Here is a 20,116-nt window from a genome sequence, read left to right on the forward strand (position 1 = left end):
TATCCAGGATAGGTAAATCCATAGAAATAGACAGGTGGTTGCCAGGGGCTGGGGGGAGCAGAGAATGGGGAGTAACTGCTTATTGGGCGCAGGGTTTTATTTTGGAGTGATGAAAATGTGTTGGATCTACATAGAGATGGTTGCACAGCATTGTGGGTGTAATAAATGCCACTGAATTGTTCACTTTAAAATGGTTGATTTGGGGGAGGGGGCGCCTGAGTGGCTCAACTGGTTAAGCGTCCGACTTCGGCTCAGGTCATGCTTTCACAGTTCGTGGATTCAAGCCCCGTGTTGGGCTTTGCACTGACAGTGTGGAGCCTGCTTGGGATTCTTTCTTTCTTTCTTTCTCTCTCTCTCTCTCTCTCTCTCTCTCTCTCTCTCCCTTCCGCTCCCTTACTCTCTCTGTGTCTCCAAATAAATAAATAAACTTGAAATAAAACCTCAACAGCTTTTAAAAAAAAAGGTTAATTTTGGGGGCACTGGGTAACTCGGTCAGTTCAGTGTCTGACTCTTGATTCCAGCTCAGGTCATGATCTCGTGGTTCATGGGATCAAGCCTGTGTCAACACAGAACCTGCTTGGGATTTTTTCTCTTTTCTCTCTCTACCCCTCCCCTGCTTGTTCGTTCTCTCTCTCACGCTCTCAAAATAAATAAATAAATAAACAAACAAACAAACAAACTTAAAAATATATACAATGCTTAATTTTATGTTATATGAATTTTACCTCAATTTTTTAAAAAACCCTGCTCAGTTTGGCTATTGATTGAGAGTCTCCAGTAGGGGGACAAGCAAGAATGGGAGCCAGGGGCTGGTGAGGAGGCTCCTGCAATAGTCAGGGCCAGAGATGATGGGGACTTGGACTGGGGTTGTAATGGTAGCAGTGGGGAGGGGTGGGAAGTACAGAGAGAAAAGTCCAGAAGAATATTCACTAAAATGGGATCAGTGCCTATTCGCTCAGTAGAGAGAATCACTTTGAGTTATTTTATTGTTTAAATTGTTTATAGCAAAAATCAATTACATATTTGAGCAGAACATATAACAAGGTCATCTGGGGGGAAAATGCATAATAACCTCCACCAGAGGTGGATCTGGAAAAGGGCAAAATATGCAAAGAAAACTAAATAGTTAAAAAGAAAATCTACTGTAAAAATGACAGATGGAATGAGTAGGATCGTCATCCAATAAATGTGTAAGACCTGTGGTTTCTCACACCCTGGCAGCAGGTGTCTCCAGAAAGGGCAGTGGCTCTAAGACACAAGAGGGACTTGGACTTCTTCCCTTCCTTCATCTTACTAGTTGGAATGCAGATGTGATGACTGGAACTTCAGCAGCCAGATGGACCATGAGCACAAGGACATATTGCAGGGAGGGCAGAATGAAAAACTGGAAAAGGGTCTTGATTGCTAATGCCAGGGAAGATGCCTTGCTAGCCCAGAATGCCTAACCCTGCAGCTAAGCGAAAGAAAAACTTTTATCTAAGTCTCTCTCATTTTATTTTACCTTTTTCCTCAGCAGTCAAATCTAATTCTGCATGGACAACTCAATATAATTCTGCATTAAAGATATCGTGTATGAAGCTCTATTCTGATCCTCACACTTGAGTAAGAGTGAATGAGAGTCCAGGTTCCTCAGGACTTTGCACTGTTTTATGGCTCCTACCACATTCTGTTGGGTCTTGTGGAGACTGAGGTGCTGTTTCCCCTCAACCTTGACTGGTTTTAGGCCCGGCGTTGGGTAAATAAATGCTCAGTGAGGGCTGGACACCATGGCCCTAAGTCTGCCTGTTACAGCCAGAAAGTCTCCTTCCCCACACTCTCTACTGAGACCTGTACTTACTCAGCCTACAAAGACTCCAACAATCATCATGTAAATACTTTATGATGATGATGCTGGTTGTGGTGGTGATGATGATAAATCTCTTACGCATGTCATTCTATGGAAATAGAATAGATTCTAGGTACCTTCCTTGGGCCAGTGTACTTTTTCCTGAAGACAATCAGGCTCTGGGAGTCTGGAGAGCTGTTCCTGGCTCCATGCCATTCCAGCATTCCATGGAGGGGCAGCAGGATTGGTTTGCCCAGATTCCTTTCCCCACCCTCCACCCCCACCTCCAATCTCCAGCTCCTTCCTTCAGAGGGAGGTGGGCACGGGGACAATGACTCACCAGCAGTCTACCCAGCTGTGCTGCGGACTCTCACAGCCTCAGTTTCCTTTCTTTTTAAGTTTACTTATTTATTTATTGAGAGAAAGAGAGAGGGAGAAAGAGAGAGAGAGAATGCATGCATGTGAGAACAAGTGAGGAAGGGGCAGAGACCGAGGGGGAGAGAGAGAAGCCCAAGCAGGCTCTGCGCTTTGTGGAGCCCCACATGGGGCTCGAACTCATGAACCATGAGATCATGACCTGAGCTGAAATCAAGAGTCAGACGCTTAACTGACTGAGCCACCCAGGTGCCCAGGTTCTCCATTTTTCAAATGTACAGGTGGGAAAATGGGAGTTTTAAATCCCCCGCAAATCCTGATATTCTATTATCTTTATTTGCTGCACAGAAATCACGCCTCACAGCACAAGCACCTTGCTTAAAAACCTCTCGTGCCCTCACCCTCAGGGGGGCATACTCGTCCCTTAGGGTCAAGACCTCCTTCCTTGCCACCCCTCCAGGGTGCCTCAGACCACACAATCCTCTCCACATCCGTAATCCAGATGCCCCTTGAGCTTCCCTGACCTTCCAAGTTTTCCATAAAATCTGGACCGGGCTCCAAGTCCACGTTTGTGATGCCAAAGTCCTCCCCATGAAGCTACTTCTGTTGGCTTTTTCATTTGATTATTTATCACGCAACAGGGATACAGAGATAAAAGCCACAGACGTGGACCCTTGGCTCATCATGTTTACAACCTTGGGGGTGGGGGGAATGGAAGAGACTGAAAATGAACCATTACACAATTAATTAATTAGAATTAATGCTTTCATTCAACAGATGCTTATTAGGTGCCTACCACATGCTAGTGTTTATTAGGTGTAGACGTAATGATGAACAAAACAGATGCGGCCCTCATACTTGTGCGGCTTATATTCTAAGGAAGTAGCCCACAAGATTCATTGTAATTTATTTGATTTTAACTCATTCATTCAGCAACTCTCTGCTGAGCCCTACTGGATACCAGGCCCTGTCCTGGGTGCTGGGGGTACTGGGTGAGCAAAACCAGCCTGAGCCTGAGTGCCTGCCCTCATGGGGCTTATAGCCAGTGGGAGAGACAAGTGACACATGAAGGGAAAATTATAAAATGTAAATTGCTATGAAGGACACACCCACAGGCTCCTGAGATGGAGAGTAACCAAGGGAGGAGCTGAAGGGACTACATGTCCTAAACAGGATGGGCAGGAAAGGCTTCCCTGAAAGAGGAGACAGTATAGTTGAGACCAAAAGGGTAATAATAGCTGGTACTTACACAGCATTTGCTATGGGCCAGGTGCTAAGTGCTTTATATATATCTTAACTCATAACAACTTTGTCAGCTTGGTAATACTATTTTCCGCATTCCCATTTCACAGAGGAAGAAACGGAGGCATGGCAGATTCAAAAATGTACTCAAGCTCACACAGCTAGTAAGTGGTAGTATCAGGATTGCAACCAGACTACATGTAGCTCCAGGCTATTTCTAAGCATTAAGCCTCTTATAAGGGAGGAAGAGCCAGCTATGAAGACAGCATGGAGCCAGACAGCAGGAGCAGCGGTCCAGGCAAAAGGAGTACATGCAAAGGTCCTGAGGTGGAAAAGATCTCGGAATGCGTGAGGAATAGAAGGAGGCCTGTGGGGCAGCAGCGGGGCGAGCGAGGGCAGACACAATATGAGGACAGCAGAACGGTTTGGAGAGCAAAGGGAAGTCCTAAAAGGGTTGGACAGTCAGGGAGTGCCTCTCTGTTCCCCAGTCTTCTAAATGACTTGCCTAAGGATGGGGCAGAGAGTCTTAAAGGGACAGATAAAGGAGGGGATGCAGGTGCCAGAGAAAGGAACACAGCAGAAAGAGCACGGATAGTTAGGGTACAGCTAGGTTATCTCATTCCCAATTTGCATAGGACGAGCCTTGTGTAGGCCTTATGCCCGTATATCATGATTCATAGTTTCCTCTTTCATTTTCAAAGGTGCCTAGGTTTGTATGAGAAATGATCAGACACCCTGATGAAAGGGGGTTTAGGGGAAAGCTTTGCTGGTCTGGTAGAGATCACTCTTTCCTCAGTTTACCCAAAACTTCACTACATCCACACCATGCATTGCTGCTTTTGGTGTTGGTTTTGTGAATTTGGTCCAGGCAGGCATGTGGGCAAGAAGGCCCAGTCACATGTGGCTCAGCAGAGGGCCTGGCACGTAATTGGCACTCAACGATGCATGGGGAGCGATATATTCATAAGAACAACATTATTCAGTACCTCGCTTTTCCCCTGTGTAGGGGACCAGATCTTCTCGGTCCTTAAACTCCTTTGCTTGCTTTTCCAAGTGATCCAAGAGCTCCTCCCTTTTAAAGGGGCCCGTGGGCGCCTTGGTGGTCTGATCCTTCTGCCTCAGGCCTGCGGGCAGCAGTGCATTCTACAGTGGAGGTTGTGGGGCCGGGGGACATACACAGAGAGAGAGAACGAAAGAGAAAGAGAGTGGTCAGCTGCTGAAGACTTGCATTTCTCCCAAAATTCGTCATTGAACAGTGGGATCTTAGAGCCCAGCAAATCGATCCAGGTCGCTCATTTACACGTGAGGAATCTGACACCCAGGAGGGGTAGGGACTTGCTCAAGGTCACCCTGCAGACGAGGGGCATAGCTAGGCTGGGACTCAGGTCTCTTAATGGTCCAGAGTCTCTAAACCTGCAATGTTTCTGAAGGCAAGGGGGTGAGGAGGCAGCCGACATGGGGCTGAACAGAGAGGGGCTCTCCAAGAGCATCTGTGAGTCTGAGTCTGATTAAGTTGGCATTTGGATGCAGGAGGATCGTTCCAGCTATTGTGTATACAGTGGCTGGGGAAAAAAGCCCGAGGGGCTTGAGTTAGGGCCCTGGATGCAGTATGAGGCGAGAAGCGACAGACTCAATAACCAAGCGGCAGGGGGTGGGGGTGGGGTGGGGGGGGTGGGGGTGGGGGGAAGGCTCAGCAGGGGTGGGTGAGGCGTGCTTTGGAGTTGTATCCCTGGACGGCCCTCCCCGGCTGCTTTCCACCCTCCTGACAGGCTGTGCTCCTGCCTCTCTGTTAAATATTTTGAATGTCGCCCTTGGAGATGGGTCTCTCAGGAAAGATAGCATCAACCAATCACCGTGTTCCTTCTTCAAACATGGTTAGGCTTCTAGGTGTGGGCTAGAATTAGGGTAGATTTGAGTCACACAGACTTCGCTCACCTCAGCCCCCAGGACCTTGGAGATTCAAAGAAGTTCAGGGTTGCAAGGATGCTTAGAGGTTGTCGAGGGCACACACCTTCCCTTCAAGGGGAAACTGAGGCCCGGAGCAAGGAAAGATTTGCCCAAGGAGTTCCAGGGGCAGATCTAGAACAAAAACCAGGGCCCTTCTCTAGATACGGGGGGGTGGAGGGCAGTCTTCATTTCCAAATCATTGCTCTCTCCCCACCCCCTTTCATTTGGGAACGTGGTGGAGGATACCTGGAAGGCAGAGGTGAGGGGAGCCTCACCTCACTTCTTGCCACACCCCCACACTGGCTAACCTGGAGAGCCATCCCACCTCCAATCTCTGTACCATCAAAATGCATAGCTTCAGCCACCTCCACACACGCCAGATCCTTTTGCAAGCCCCCTCTGAGAGGGGATGATACCAGGTTTACAAAGACGGCTGTGTGCCTGGCACACCGAGAGCTAAAGCTTGGGAGGGCAATACTGCTGCTTAACTGCAGTGTGGTTTTTCACAAGATGTTTTCCCATTGTTGACAGCATGCTCCAGTCAGACACTGGCTGCAAATGGACTCGGGCTGTGAGTCAGCAACAACATCTGGGAGTTGGAGCATGTGATGAGAGGATGGCCAGTAGGTAGAAAATCAAGCCGTGACCGATTTGGGGGTGAACATCAGGAACACAAGAGATGCCACAGACACCCCAGTCTCCCTTGAGCGGTAGTCCTCGGGTACCGTCCACCATGACACGTGGGACGGATGAGGCCCACAGGGGAGGCAGGCTTCCGAGGACACATCCTGGATGAGCTGTGTGTCCACTCCCTCTCCCCTGCGTTGGGCCACTCATGGCGACTCAAGTGAGAGAGAGAACAGCCCAACTGTCCTGCAAACCTCCATCTGTGATTATCCACGGTGAGCAAAGCAAAGTCTCTGTGACGTGCCTGCACCTCACAGGTGACCCCCATCAGGCTTACGCCCAGGCCTGAGGCAGTGCTGGCTCTAGTTCTTTAGTCTTGGGCAGGTCACCTGATCTCACCGGGCCTCCATTTCTAGGGCTGTAAGATGTGAGTAATGATAGCTGTTCTCTTGGAACTGTTGAGGAAGTTAAATGAGATAATGCACGAGGAGTGCTTAGCTCACTGCCAAGCACTCCCAAAGTACTACTTATAATCAGGTGAAATACATTTTCCCAGGAGACTGGTTACCCAAATACGTATGTTGAAATGGAGATGTATTATCCAAACATATCTCAAAATTCAGAAAGTGAAGATGTACAAATATAAAACGAAGTATGCACTGAAAGCAAGTGTTTTCCCAATGATCCCCACCAAGATGACCTGATAGATTTCTGTCACTGTAAAGGGTTTTGATGGCAGTAAGGTGCTGGGGCACATGCTGGCCCCTAAGGGCTCAGTGCTAGGAGAAACCCACCAGGCTGTAACTGAGGGGGAAAGGGTTTGCCAACTCACATCGTTTTGGAATATATCTGATAGAGGTCACTGACTGACTTAAAGTAGGGTCTCTTAACCTTGGCGTAATTCACATTTTGGGCTGGGTGATTCCTTGTCGTGGGAGCTGTCCTATGCACTGTCAACTGTTCACCAGCATCCATGTCCTCTACCTCATGGATGCCAGTAGCACCTCACTTTCACGATGTGACAGCCACAAATATCTCCAAACATTGCCAGATGTCCCCTGGGTAGCAAAATCACCCCTAATTGAGAACCACTATTTTCCTCTTTTTTTAAAAAGTTTATTTATTTATTTTTGAGGGAAAGAAAGAGCGCACAACCCAAGGAGGGACAGAGAAAGAGCGAGAGAGAGAATTCCAAGCAGGCTCCACACTGTTAGCACAGAGCCCGATGTGGGGCTCGATCCCACCAACTGTGAGACCATGACCTGAGCTGTAATAAGAGTTGGACACTTAACCGACTGAGCCACCCAGGTGCCCTGAGAACCACTGTTAAACTGAAGCCCATATCATTGCAATAGGGAAATAAAGATGTTTTTAATGTCCTTTAAAAATACTACTTATATAGCATGTTAAAGTATGGCTTCATTTATTTACATCTTTTCTGAAAGCAGTTGGTTTTTTAAGAAATAAAAACATCAGGAGTGACAGGGTGGTTCAGTCGGTTAAGCATCCAACTCTTGATTTCAGCTTAGGACATGGTCTCACTGTTCATGAGATAGAGCCTCTTATTGGGTTCTGTGCTGACAGCATGGAGCCTGCCTGGGATTCTCTCTCTTCCTCTCTTTCTGCCCCTACCCTGCTTGTGCATGTATGTATACACACACACACACACACACACACACACACACACTCTCTCTCTCTCTCTCTCTCTCTCTCAAAATAAAATAAATAAGAGAAAAGAAACAAAAACATCAAAGGCCTTTTCTCACAATTCTTAGCTTATTGGATTTTAAAAGTAAATATTGAGAATATCAGCCTCTTTAGGAGTTAAAGTTTTTTTCCTCCATTAAATGGTACATTTAATAAAACATAACATGGTATTCAATTAAAACCAAACAGAAGTGAAATAAGTCATACAGAAAAAGACAGATACCATATGTTTTCACTCTTATGTGGATCCTGAGAAACTTAACAGAAGACCATGGGGGAGGGGAAGAGGAAAAAAAAAAAAAGAGAGGGAAGGAGGCAAACCATGAGAGACTCTTAAAAACTGAGAATAAACTGAGGGTTGATAGGGGGTAGGAGGGAGGGGAAAGTGTGTGATGGGCATTGAGGAGGACACCTGTTGGGATGAGAGCTGGGTATTGTATGGAAACCAATTTGACAATAAATTTCATATTAAAAAAAAATAAAGCTAAATGGAAAAAAAAAACAAAAAAACCAAACATAGTTGCATATTTTAAAACTCCTGGTTATTTCTCATTTTAACTTGTTTTCAAAAATTGGCATGTGACCTCACATGATATACTAAACTTAAGTCCAAATGGATCAAAGATCTAAATGTAAGAGCTAAGACCATAAATTTTTTAGAAGAAAACAGGCATAAATCTCTGTGACTCTGGATTAGGCAATGGTTTCTTGGATATGTTACTAAAACAATAAACAACAAAAGAAAAAAGTCGATAAATTGCCTTCATCAAAATAAAAAATGTTCATGTTTCAAAGGAGACTATCAAGGATATGAAAAGACAACCCACTGGGAGAAAAGTTTTACAAGTCATCTATCTGATGAGGGTCTAGTATCCAGAATACGTAAAGATCTCTTACAACTCAAAATATAAGACAAATAAACCAATTTTAAAATGGGCAAATGATCTGAATAGACATTTCTCCAAGAGAGACACAAAAACGGCCAATACACATAAAAAAGATGCTCAACCCTATTAGCCATCAGGGAAATGCAAATGAAGCCCAGAACGAGACACTACTTCAGACCCACCAGAATGATTATAATAAAAAAGACAGGGGCACCTGGGTGGCTCAGTCGGTTAAGCTAAGTTTCTGACTTTGCCTCAGGTCATGATCTCAGGGTTCACGAGTTTGAGTCCCGCGTCAGCCTCTGTGCTGACAGCTCAGAGCCTGGAGCCTGCTTCGGATTCTGTGTCTCCCCCTCTCTGCCCCTCCCCTACTCATGCTCTCTCTCTGTCTCTTGATAATAAATGTTAAAAAAAATAAAATAAAAGACAGATAATCACAAGTGTTGGTGAGGATGTGGTGAGAGTGACACCCTCATGCACTGCTAGTGGGAATGCAAAATGGTGTGGCCACTTTGGAAAACAGTCTGGCAGTTTCTCAAAAGCTTACACATAGTTATCATATCGTGCAACAATCCCACTCTAGGTAAATACCCAAGAGAAATGAAAGCAGATGTCCATACAAAAACTTATAAATGAACTTCATATATTATTCAGAATAGCCAAGAAGTTGAAACAACTCAAATGTCCATCAAGTGATGAATGGATAAGCAGAATGCAGTACATCCACACGACAATACTATTTGGTGATATAACAAAACAAAACAAAAAAAACGTAGTACTGACATATGCCACCACATAGACGAAACCTTGAAAACATGATGCTAAGTGGAAGAAGCCAGTCACAATGGACCACAGTACTTGAATCCATTTATATGAAGTGTCCAGAATAGTCAAATCTATAGACACAGGAAGTAGATTAGTGGTTGCCTCAAGCTGGGGAGGCTGGAGAGAAATAAATAGGGAGTGAGAGCTAATGGGCATGGGTTTATTAGGTGATGAAATTGTTCTAAAATTGATTGTGGTGATGTTTGTATAACTCTGTGAATACACTAAAAAACACTGATTTGTACATTTCAAATGGGAGAATTTTATAGCATGTGAATTATATCTCAAATAAAGCTGTTATTTATAAATGGCATACGTTATCTAGGGAAAAATTAGAAAAGTGGCTAATGCAGTAGCTAACTAAATGGTCAGGGACCACCAAGGGCAGAAGGCTCTTCGTGTGCCAGTGGTCAGCAGTGATGCTGAGACTGGCCAGGCTGGAGCTGGCCAAATTTAAAATGGTGTCCTGTTTGATGATGTGATAAGCCTCACCAGGTAAATTAGTCATTGAGAAGTTAAATGGGTAAGAAAATACTGCCTTGGATGTCTCAGGACTCTTAAAACCTAAAACTGAGTCTCAGACCCAAGCTATCCAATAGGGAAGGTAAATACTACAACCATTTTCTTGGTGGCTCTGACTAGGAGAGTTATTTTGTGAACAGGTATATGTAGAGATGTATCTTTCATTCTTGTATTGCTTGTTCATTCAATAAATATCTGTGGGTATTATGTATCCAGGTTGCTAACAGGCAGGGACAGGACCCCGCAAAGAGATATCTAGTTTGGAGCAACTGGGGAGGGGGCAGGTAAATGGCGGAGGTGAATTGAGAGGAAAGTCTCAACTCCTGCATGTATGGAAAACTCTGCATTGCTTTGGTTTTCAAGTTAATCAAGATCCTAAAAGGAGGTCTATTTCACTGACTAGCAGAGAACGTCTATCACTCGCCTCCACATTACCTGTTAAGGTTGTATACTTCCACACTGCCTGCGGTAACTGGAACCTCTAACCTTGAAAGAATTTGTCTCGTTCTCCTCATCTTAAAGTGTGTACAGGGTTAATCTGCTGGGCAGGTCCTTCTTTGTAGTAACTTCAAAGGGAAGCATCAGTGTGGCTTCTCCAGGGCAGTGATCAATTAATTCTGCAGTAGGGGAATAGGTATTTACTTGCACACACCACACATGTATCTCCACTCCAAAGACAGGTTGGTTAGGGATGAGATTTTCTTTGGGAGACAACCTTGTTAGGTAGGACTCAAATCATGTCTTCATGTCCTTACAGTTGGAAATGTACTCCTATGAGGAGGGCGGCTCTCTGATCTTAGGCTAAAATTACATCTGGTAGTTGCTTGTGGGGTGATGGGGTCTGTGGCACACTACAGTGCCTCTACACGACTCAACTCCAGAGAATTATTGCCATGTAAGAATATGGGTGACACCATTAGATCTGCTCATCTTTATGTGGAAGCTCTTGGTTTTTAAATATTGGCTCAAAATCCAAATGTTTTAAAAACCATGTTCAGGTCAAATAAAATACATCTGCAGTCCAGACCAAGTCCGTGGGCTACCGCATTTTGCCATGTCTGACCTAAGGTTCCCATCAGACTAGAATTCAGTGTAGAGAAGGTCAAGATATTCATTCATTTATTTGACAAATATTTACTTGAGTGTCTTGCCCATGTCAGGCTCTGGGCTAGAGGAAGAAAGAAGTGTGTGTGTGTGTGTGTGTGTGAGTTTTAAATTTAGTGGTTTAAAATTTTTTAAAAACACATGAAAAGTTTAATATGTTTTTGGAAAAATCACAAGGGAAAAAAATTAGGCAATCTCTTTCGGTGTTTCCCTACTCTTGGGTTTTTAAATGGTGACTTCCTTCTAAATGTTGTAAAATTAAAACTCGGATGTGCAGCTTGACAGGTTAACATCTTAATTTAACTTTCACACCCACACTCTGGGGTCCAGTTGTCCACAGGACAATGGAAACTTTGCTGTATCCTTAAATGTGCTGTTAGGAGCTCTAACACCCTGCCAACAGGTGCCCGTAAGACCACATATCAAATATCTGCACAATTATCATTGCTATAGATAGTTAGAGCTATGTCAGAAGCCATTCCAGCCAGGACCACTGTGGGCTTGTTGAGACGTGCACACATGTACAACGTGCAGGCAACACAGGCACACAACACACACACACACACACACACACACACACACACACACACACACTGTATTGAAAGGATCGTGGATTTCTGGCAGCTCAGTGCTGCAAAGCTCTAAGAGAGACTCTGGGCCGATTCTTTCATTTCCACTGAGGACACTGAGGCACAGAAAAAGCCAGGAAGCCTGAGTTCATATACGGATGACACTGTATTAGCATACCCAAGAATAAGTATGACTATTTCCAGACTGGTGACTAATCATACATAAATTGTCCCCTAATCTGATTCTTCACGGCAACAAAAAAACAAGCAGTTTTATCACTTTTCTTAAATAAATCAGCTTGTATCTAAAGACGAGGGAATGTTAAAGGTGCCCCCACCTTTAACTCCAGCTCCAGGAGACCTGGATTCCTGTTCTGTGACTGAACCACAACACGACTCCTCAGAAGAGGACAGGTCATGTGGTACAATCTCTGCTGCATACTGGGAGCAGCCGGCTGAGGGTCAGGGAGGGGAAGGGCCTAGTTTGAGGTCATATGCTGGACTGACAGCCTAAGACTCTTGACTTCCAAGCCACAGAAAATGTTCCATCTCACCTGACAGCCTTCCTCTAGGAACAGATCCCGGAAACCAGATGTGGTGCCATATGAGAACCAGTTTTCCTCTCCAAGTGTTAGAAAGCCAGAGCTCACCTCCTTATCAAACTAGTCTCGGTTTGCAGATGGAGAAACTGAGGCCCAGAAGCATGGAGTTACAGTCCTGAGGGAAGAGTGAAACCCGGGAGGCTGAACTTTGCAAAATGCCTACTGACTTCTCTCCTCCACCCCATTTTAAACGACCTAACCCTGTTCTAGATGGCCCCTCTCCCTCCCCTTCCACCACATCTGCAAGACCAACATTTTATAGGCCAGTCACCCAATTAGAAGGTATCTGGCCACAGAATATCTTTTTAACTGGACTTGAGGACTTTTATTTTCCAGTTATCTCCCAGGTATGTTTCCCCTTGTATAAAATGAGGCCCTCTAGCTCCTCAGGGCCTGGATGATATAGAGCACTCTGCCTCTGCATTCCTGACCAGTGACTTCTAGATCCCACTAGAAATCATTCAGTGGGGCTTCAACAGAGCTCTCTTGTCTGTTGGGGGGGGAGGCGGGGGGAGGACTTAACCTGAGAGTGTAGGAGGGTGCCACACCACTCATATCCCAGGCACAGAGGGATAGGCAGGGTCCAAACCTTTAAGTGCCCCCCCACTCTTCGAACATATTCCCACCCCAACACACTCTGGGCATCTTCCCCCCTTCTCTTGCTCTCCAGAAAGATCCAGGCCTTTGGCTCTGCTGCCTTGACCTTGCTATGGGACCGGTGAAACCCAATAGTTGCTACTTCCCCCAGTTAACTTTTTAGGGCATTAGTGCTGACATTCAAAGGCACGTTTGTGGCCAAGTCCATTTGTGGTGGGGCTTATTGGTCCTAACAGCACACTTATCTCACTCTGGTGTTCATGGCACAAGGTGGGCCAAACCTTCCCTTCCCCCATGTTCTGATCCTCCTTTTCTGCCTCACATTCAAGAAAAATCTTCCACGTTCCCTGCTGTGCTGGGCCCTGGGCATCCTGAGACAATGAATGCGTGACTCTGCTCCACCGGGGCCCATAGCTAGAGGGGAGACACATGTCCATGTGTGAGCAATTGTACTCAGCTTCTTGGAGGAGGTGGTTCCTGAGCTCAGTGAGTCCCAGTGGACCAGGCAGGAAAAAGCCAGGTGAGGAGGACAGAGGAGAGGGTCTTACAGGGGACAGAAAGCACATTACAGACGAGGGTGTGGCGGGACGAGGGGGCGTGGCCTGCTAGGGGAAGGAGTCTGGGTGAGTCTGAAGCTGCAGCATTCTGAAGTGTCTGCATCCTGTGCAGACCATCCTCCATCAAGCTGTCATGCCTCCAAGTGGGACCATCAGAGCTGCCTCCTGGCTGGCTTCCCTGCCTCACGCCTCTCCCTCTCCTTTCCCCTCCCGCCAGCCAGACAGACCCCCCCCAACAACAACGTCTGTGTCATTCCTCAGTACTCTCACAAATGCTCAGTGTCTCCACTAGCCTCCAGAATCACCAACACATTCATCAGCCAGGTACAGAGAACTTCTCATGATTTGACCCCAACACACTCCTGTCCTCAAGTGTTCCCTGTTCCAGCCTCTCTGGGCTGCTCCACATTCCACGGCCGCGCCCTGCTCTCACATCACCGTGCCTGTGCTCAGGCCGTGCCCTCTGCCTGGCATTCCCCTCCACCTACACCCCTGAATTTGTCTTTTAAAGCCCTTCCCTCGGGCACCCTGCTCGGCCTTTGCAGTGCTCCCCACATCGATCCGGTAATTCTCTGTCCAAACTCTCCTAGGCTTCCTGCCAGTGCTTATGCAATGCTCATCGTATTCTGTCTTGGAGCACATCTATGCTGGCTCTCTCCCTGGGGAGACAGAGTGCCCCTCAGGGGCCAGCTGCGATGTATATTTGTCCTCTCTGCATCCCCAACACCAAGCACTGTGCGCTAAGAAAATGTACTCTGAATAGTCCAGAGTCATACAACACTCTGCTCCAGCTCGGGAACGATGGTATCGCCCGTACACCCTTCGGGTCAACATCACACCTGCTGCCCCAAGCAGGTTGGGGGTAGGGGGATACATGAGAGGTGCTAGGGTGGGGGTGTCCAGGATGGGGTTCACCCACTGACGGGGATTTTGGGAAATGCCAAACTGCCCTTTTTGTGATGTTTTCTTTAAGGGCCTGGATTTGGTTAATTTCCTGCCAACTTTTTTTTTTTAATGTTTATTTATTTTTGAGAGAGACAGAGACAGAATGTGAGTGGGTTGGGACAGAGAGAGAGGGAGACACAGAATCTGAAACAGGCTCCAGGCTCTGAGCTGTCAGCACAGAGCCCGACGCGGGGCTCAAACTCACAAGCTGCGAGATCATGACCTGAGCTGAAGTCGGATGCTCAACCGACTGAGCCACCCAGGCGCCCCAATTTCCTGCCAACTTTTCTCACTCTGCCTCAGAGCCTTAGGCAGAGCAGGACATTAGGCCATCAAACTGGCAAACTCACAGTGACAGACTCCAAACAGTACCCGATATCATGTCTCCCCTTCTTTGGTAATAAAAGCACTCTACTCCTACAGCTGAGCAGAAAGCCACTCGGATTAAAGACGACTTTTCCCAGGCCCCTTGCAGGTAGGTTGATCCACAGAACTCAGCCCTGGTCCATGAGAAGGGTCTAACGGTGATTTCCAGTAACCTTCCTTAAAAGGCACTTACATAATGGCTTTTCTCCTTTCCTTTTTCTCCCCCTTCCCTCTATTCCGATGCCTTGTGTGCAGCTATCACGGCCGCCACCCCGGACCGTGAGGATGAAGACTACGCCCCAGGGATGGCCAGAGACGAGCTGGATGGAATCTGGGACGCTGGGAAGTTTGGGGAGCTGAGCTCCATACCAGCCCTAAACTGCCCACTTCTGGACTTGTACTTGAGGGGTGAATAAACCACTGCTCAAGTAGTGTTATTTTGAGTCTCTTATACTTGTAGCCAAACTGCATCCTACCTGACAACCTAGGTTCTCATCCCAGGACTGTGAGGCCAAGAAGTGTGATGGTGCTCTCTGGCTTTGGATCCTCCTTCTCTAAAATGAATTTCAAAAGCCCTATTAGTGTCATACTGCAGAATAAAGGTGTGAACTCCATACAGATAGAACTTATTGCCAGGGAGTTTTATCATCATAGGGCATAATTGTTCATTTCCATTCAACCGAACAGGTACCGCATTATGGGGACACTCGGGATATCTGCATTTGATTGTGCAAGTTGTGCACTGCACAACTCCAAGGACATTATCTGCTTTCTGGTTTATGTGAACGTCTCCTGCAATGCACAACTTACACATCTGTACCTGGCTGCCCTATATCTGGTGGTACAATGTGGCTTCAAATTTAGGAAACCTAGATTCTAGTGGGCAAATCATATATTCAGTTTCGACAAACATTTATCAAGCAGGTACTATGTGCCAGGTACTGGGTTAGGTGCTTTTTGTATATCTAACCATATTTATATATATTTGTGCGTGCGTGCATGCGTGCGTGCGTGTGTGTGTGTGTGTGTGTGTGTGTGTATAAACAAAAACAAAAGCCTGTCATATGAAACAGAGCCTGAGTTGCAAACTAGGAGGCCTATAGTCCAAACAAATGCCAAGACTTGGGCTGGTTTGGTCTGTGCATTTAAATGTGGTATCAACATTTTAAAAAGAGGTTGGGGCGCCTGGGTGGCGCAGTCGGTTAAGCGTCCGACTTCAGCCAGGTCACGATCTCGCGGTCCGTGAGTTCGAGCCCCGCGTCAGGCTCTGGGCTGATGGCTCGGAGCCTGGAGCCTGTTTCCGATTCTGTGTCTCCCTCTCTCTCTGCCCCTCCCCCGTTCATGCTCTGTCTCTCTCTGTCCCAAAAATAAAAAATAAAAACGTTGAAAAAAAAAATTAAAAAAAAAAAAAAAGAGGGAACTTGCACGTAAAAATTCAGATATCCACCATTTCTTGAAAAATTAAATGGTCTGGCCATATTGTGCTTTCCCTTCCACATTGGCAACAACTGGTGGAGCTGAATGGCAAGTGCCCTTTAGTCAAACACAAAATGTCCTGTTTGCTTCTGTCCCCACTACCCCCTACTGTCACTGACACAGGTCAAGAATCAGTTACCATTCATCACTGACTGTGTTGTTACTTATCTTCCTGGAAGGTTAAGTGGCAAGTGAAAACTTTCTTCTGTCCACATCTCTTTCAGGAGTGGAAAAGTGGGGGCGCCTAGGTGGCTCAGTCAGTTAAGTGTGCGACTCTTGATTTCGGCTTAGATCATGATCGTGCAGCTCTTGAAATTGAGTCCCACATTGGGTTCTGTGCTGATAGCACAGAGCCAGCTTGGGATTCTCTCTCTCTCTCTCTCTCTCTTTCTCTCTCTCTCTGCCCCTAGCCTGCTTGCTCTTTCTCTCTCAAAAATAAATAAATAAACATTAAAAATAAGAGCGGAAAAGTAAAAGATGAACCAGGATGGAAAAAGTAAAGATGAACCATGTGCCTCAAGAAATTGGTGTATCTCCCTCCCTTCGTGTCTATTACCTATCTGATGTTGTGGGTGCTTGGTTTGCTGCCTCTCAAGCAGACAGTGTTCACAGAGTGGGAGAGATGGGGAAGAGACTAGAAGGCAGGGTTTAAACTTTAGCTACTGTGATTTTTTTCTTTTTAAGGGTGATCTGAATAAAATAAGGTAAAATTTTTACTTTTGTTAAATGCAGATGATGGGAGCATAGGTATTGTCTGTACCTTCCTATGGGTTTTGAATGTTTCCCATTAAAAATGTCAAAAGAAAACTGCTCAGTGTCCTCAGTGTGGGGCAGGTGCAGTGCTGGGGGCTTGGTGGGAGGGCAGGGGGGGTTGGGAGAAATGGGAGGGTTTTGAACTGAGGAGTGAAGGGCTTCAGGACCACCAGGTCTCCTAGCAAAGAAGCAGGAGAAGAGGGACTAAGGAGAGAGGAGGGCTCTTCAGAGAGGCTAGAGAGGGGTGTGGGGAGCTAGTCATGGGGCCAGAAGACAGAGCTTAGGGTGGGGACACACTGACACCTGGCCTCACTCACCCTCCCCCTGCCAGGCCCATCCTTGGTTCTGTGCATGGCCGGCAGTGTTTCTAAGGATGTGTGCCTATTTTTAGAGCAGAGATTTATTTCTTTCCATTTCAACTGTTTACTTCTGTCCTGGGCTTGCAATTCTGCTGGTTTGTGTTACAAGGGAGAACCATAGCCCTGTGGACCAAACTTGGCTGCTTCCTGCATGGCCAAGAGTGTCCTCTGGCTTACTGGGTGCCATTTGGGGCATGAGTAGGGAGGATTTTATGATTTTGTGGAGTCTGATGGGAAGTAGAGTGATGTGACAGGAAGTCCCAAGTTCTCATCCTAGGTCTGTGGCTGACTTGCTGTGTGACCTTGAATAAGACCTTTGTCCTCTTTGGGCTTCAGGGGTTTTGTTGTTGTTTTTTTCATCATTAAAATGTCAATATTACCACTTACCTCATAGGGTTGGTATGAGGAGTCAATGAAATGCATAAAGCACCAAGTGAATGAATGACATGTGTCCGGGAGGGACGCCATAAATGTGGGTTTCTTTCCCTGCATCATGTACCTTTATGCAAGGGGCGGGGGAGGGAGGGTTAGAGGGTTTCTAAGGGTCGTTCCAGCTCTGAGATTCCGCAGTTCGAAGTTTTCTCTTTCATCATTTCTTCCTGCAGTTCATGGCCCCTTGTTCTCAGAGCTCTTGATGCATATTGTGGACTAAGAGAAAGAGGTCTGCCTGAACTTGGCCTGCAGCCTACCAGTTGTGTGATTCTGGGCATCTATTTCTCTTCGTAGGATGGTTTCAACCCCAACCTTCAAGGACCAATCTCACAGGATCCTTGTAGCAATTTTATGAGAGGATGCCCATAAAACACTCAGCACAGTGCCTGGCATGTAAAGAAGATCTCACCTCAACAGAGAATATAGCTATTATTACCATTATCATTTCTATTATTATTTCGGGCCCTGCAGGGGGACTGTAGTTTTCCACTGTTGTTTCTGTGGCTATAACGTGCCATGGAGTCCCGATGGCTGACTTCAAAACCAACTCATAGAACTCTATTTCTTTATAAGGTTGGGATTATCTCTACCAACTTCCCTCTTGCTAATATTTTAATCCTTTTACTGAGACACTTAAGAAAAAGTCTTCCTTTTCCCCAAAGCTTCACTATCAAGCAGTATTTACAAATAAACTCTTTACCTTGATGGTATTTTTCTTTCTTTTTTTTAAAGATTAGTATTGATGAAGAAACTAACACAACTTCAAAGGAAATCATATTGGAAAAAACAACCTGCTGGCAACTCCCCCCTCTACTCCCTGGGCGGCCCCATCCCACATGTGCTCCTAGGAGGCTGTGGTCAACAGCACAGGCTAATGGCTCAGGACTGTGGGCTGGAATCCCAGCACTATCTGTGTTGCATCCTGGGCAGATTATTTCATCTCTCTGGGCCTCAGTTTCCCCATCTTTAAAATGATGCCCATGACGGATCCTCTCAGAGGAATGAAGGAGATCAGCTATGCAAAGCTCTGCCCGTGGCACAGCCAGGAAATGTTAGCCATCTATTGATCCCATAAGAGCTTGCACACTGGTCCTGGCACAAGTCACAGCGTGACCTGTCATTCTTGAATGTTTCTGTGTGTTGCCCATTTTCCCCACTGCCTGGTGCAAAGGCGATCTGAACCAAGGAGTTGGCTCGGCCTCAGAGCAGCATCCACTTAACTCCAGAGAGAGAGAGAAAGGGCAGATCCTCTTGGGGAATCAGTCAACAGTGGATACTTTTAGCACAAGGAGCATTCCTCTCCCGCGGGAGTCCGAGTGCAGCAATCTCATGATAAGCTCGAGTTTTTCCAGGCCGCAGAGTGAGAGATAGAAAGTTTCAGGGACTTTTTTTTTTTCTTCTTTTTTTCATGCGCACAAGCTTGGAACCCTCTGCTGCAAACAAAGCTGCCTTCCAACTCTGAGTACTCTACCCTGTCACGTGACACCGGGGCTTAACAATTGCATCACTGAAAACCTAACCCTCTGAAGCGTCAGCTGAATTCAGGTAACAAGATTGCCAGCAATCGCTCACAAAATCATAGCTGGTTAGAGCCGGAGGGGATGTCTGAAGGCACCTAGGCTGACTGCATCCCTTTCACAGATAGGGAAACTGAGCCCTGGAAGGGAAAGCGCCTGCCTGAGTTGGGAGCAGAGCCAGGACTGAACCTGGACCGCACTGCAGGTTGCATCCAGGAAGAAAGGAGGATGGTCTGCCATACAGTACTCTCCCCAGTTACAAAACCAGAGCACATCTGTGGCTCAAACTATCTTCCTGAGACACCCATGAAGCTTCACAGGGGCTCTCAGAACCACGTCACGGCTCATCCACTGCCTAGATGTGGGACCTTAGGCGATTTACTTCACCTCTCAGTTTTCTCATCTGGAAAATGCCTGCATCACAGGATTGTGATGATGGTTGGATGAATTAATATTTTCAAAGTGCCCAGAATGCTGCCTGTGCGCAGAAATTGCCATACAAGCATGTGTTAAACAGAAATGAAAACGCAAGCCATAGAGCGTGCAACAGACAGGGCAGTGGACCCGGGGCCTCGTCTGGTTCTGTTGGACATGTGACCTAGAGCAACCTCCTTCCCCTCTCTCGGTCAGTTCCTGCTCTGAAAGCTGGGGACATGGACTCTCCTGGTCCCTGTGCCCCTCCCAGGTGCCTGGCTCCGAGGCCTCTCCTGGTCTGCATACCTTTGGCCTCTCCCCATGCTGACCTCACAACTCGGGCCAAGGGTGGGTGAAACCGAGCTGGAATGTTTGCACTCTCAGAAAGTAGGGAGGCCCACTAGATCTCTTCAAAAGTCACACACTGACTTGCAAATCAGGTAACAGAGACATCTCCATGAAGGGGCC

General features: G+C 46.6%; 1 protein-coding gene across 2 annotated transcripts in view; it reads right to left on the reverse strand.

Annotated features, from left to right (window-relative positions):
• Window positions 1-20,116, reverse strand: part of TMOD1 (tropomodulin 1) — an 86,583-nt gene that overhangs the window by 40,787 nt on the left and 25,680 nt on the right. For both annotated transcript variants that reach the window (XM_027039498.2, XM_027039499.2), the window contains exon 3: window positions 4,429-4,585. In XM_027039498.2, the coding sequence (XP_026895299.1) occupies window positions 4,429-4,585 (157 nt within the window). The remainder of the gene's footprint in view (window positions 1-4,428; window positions 4,586-20,116) is intronic.

The sequence above is a fragment of the Acinonyx jubatus genome, chromosome D4 (assembly GCF_027475565.1).
Source record: "Acinonyx jubatus isolate Ajub_Pintada_27869175 chromosome D4, VMU_Ajub_asm_v1.0, whole genome shotgun sequence".
NCBI classification, from domain to species: Eukaryota; Metazoa; Chordata; class Mammalia; order Carnivora; family Felidae; genus Acinonyx; species Acinonyx jubatus.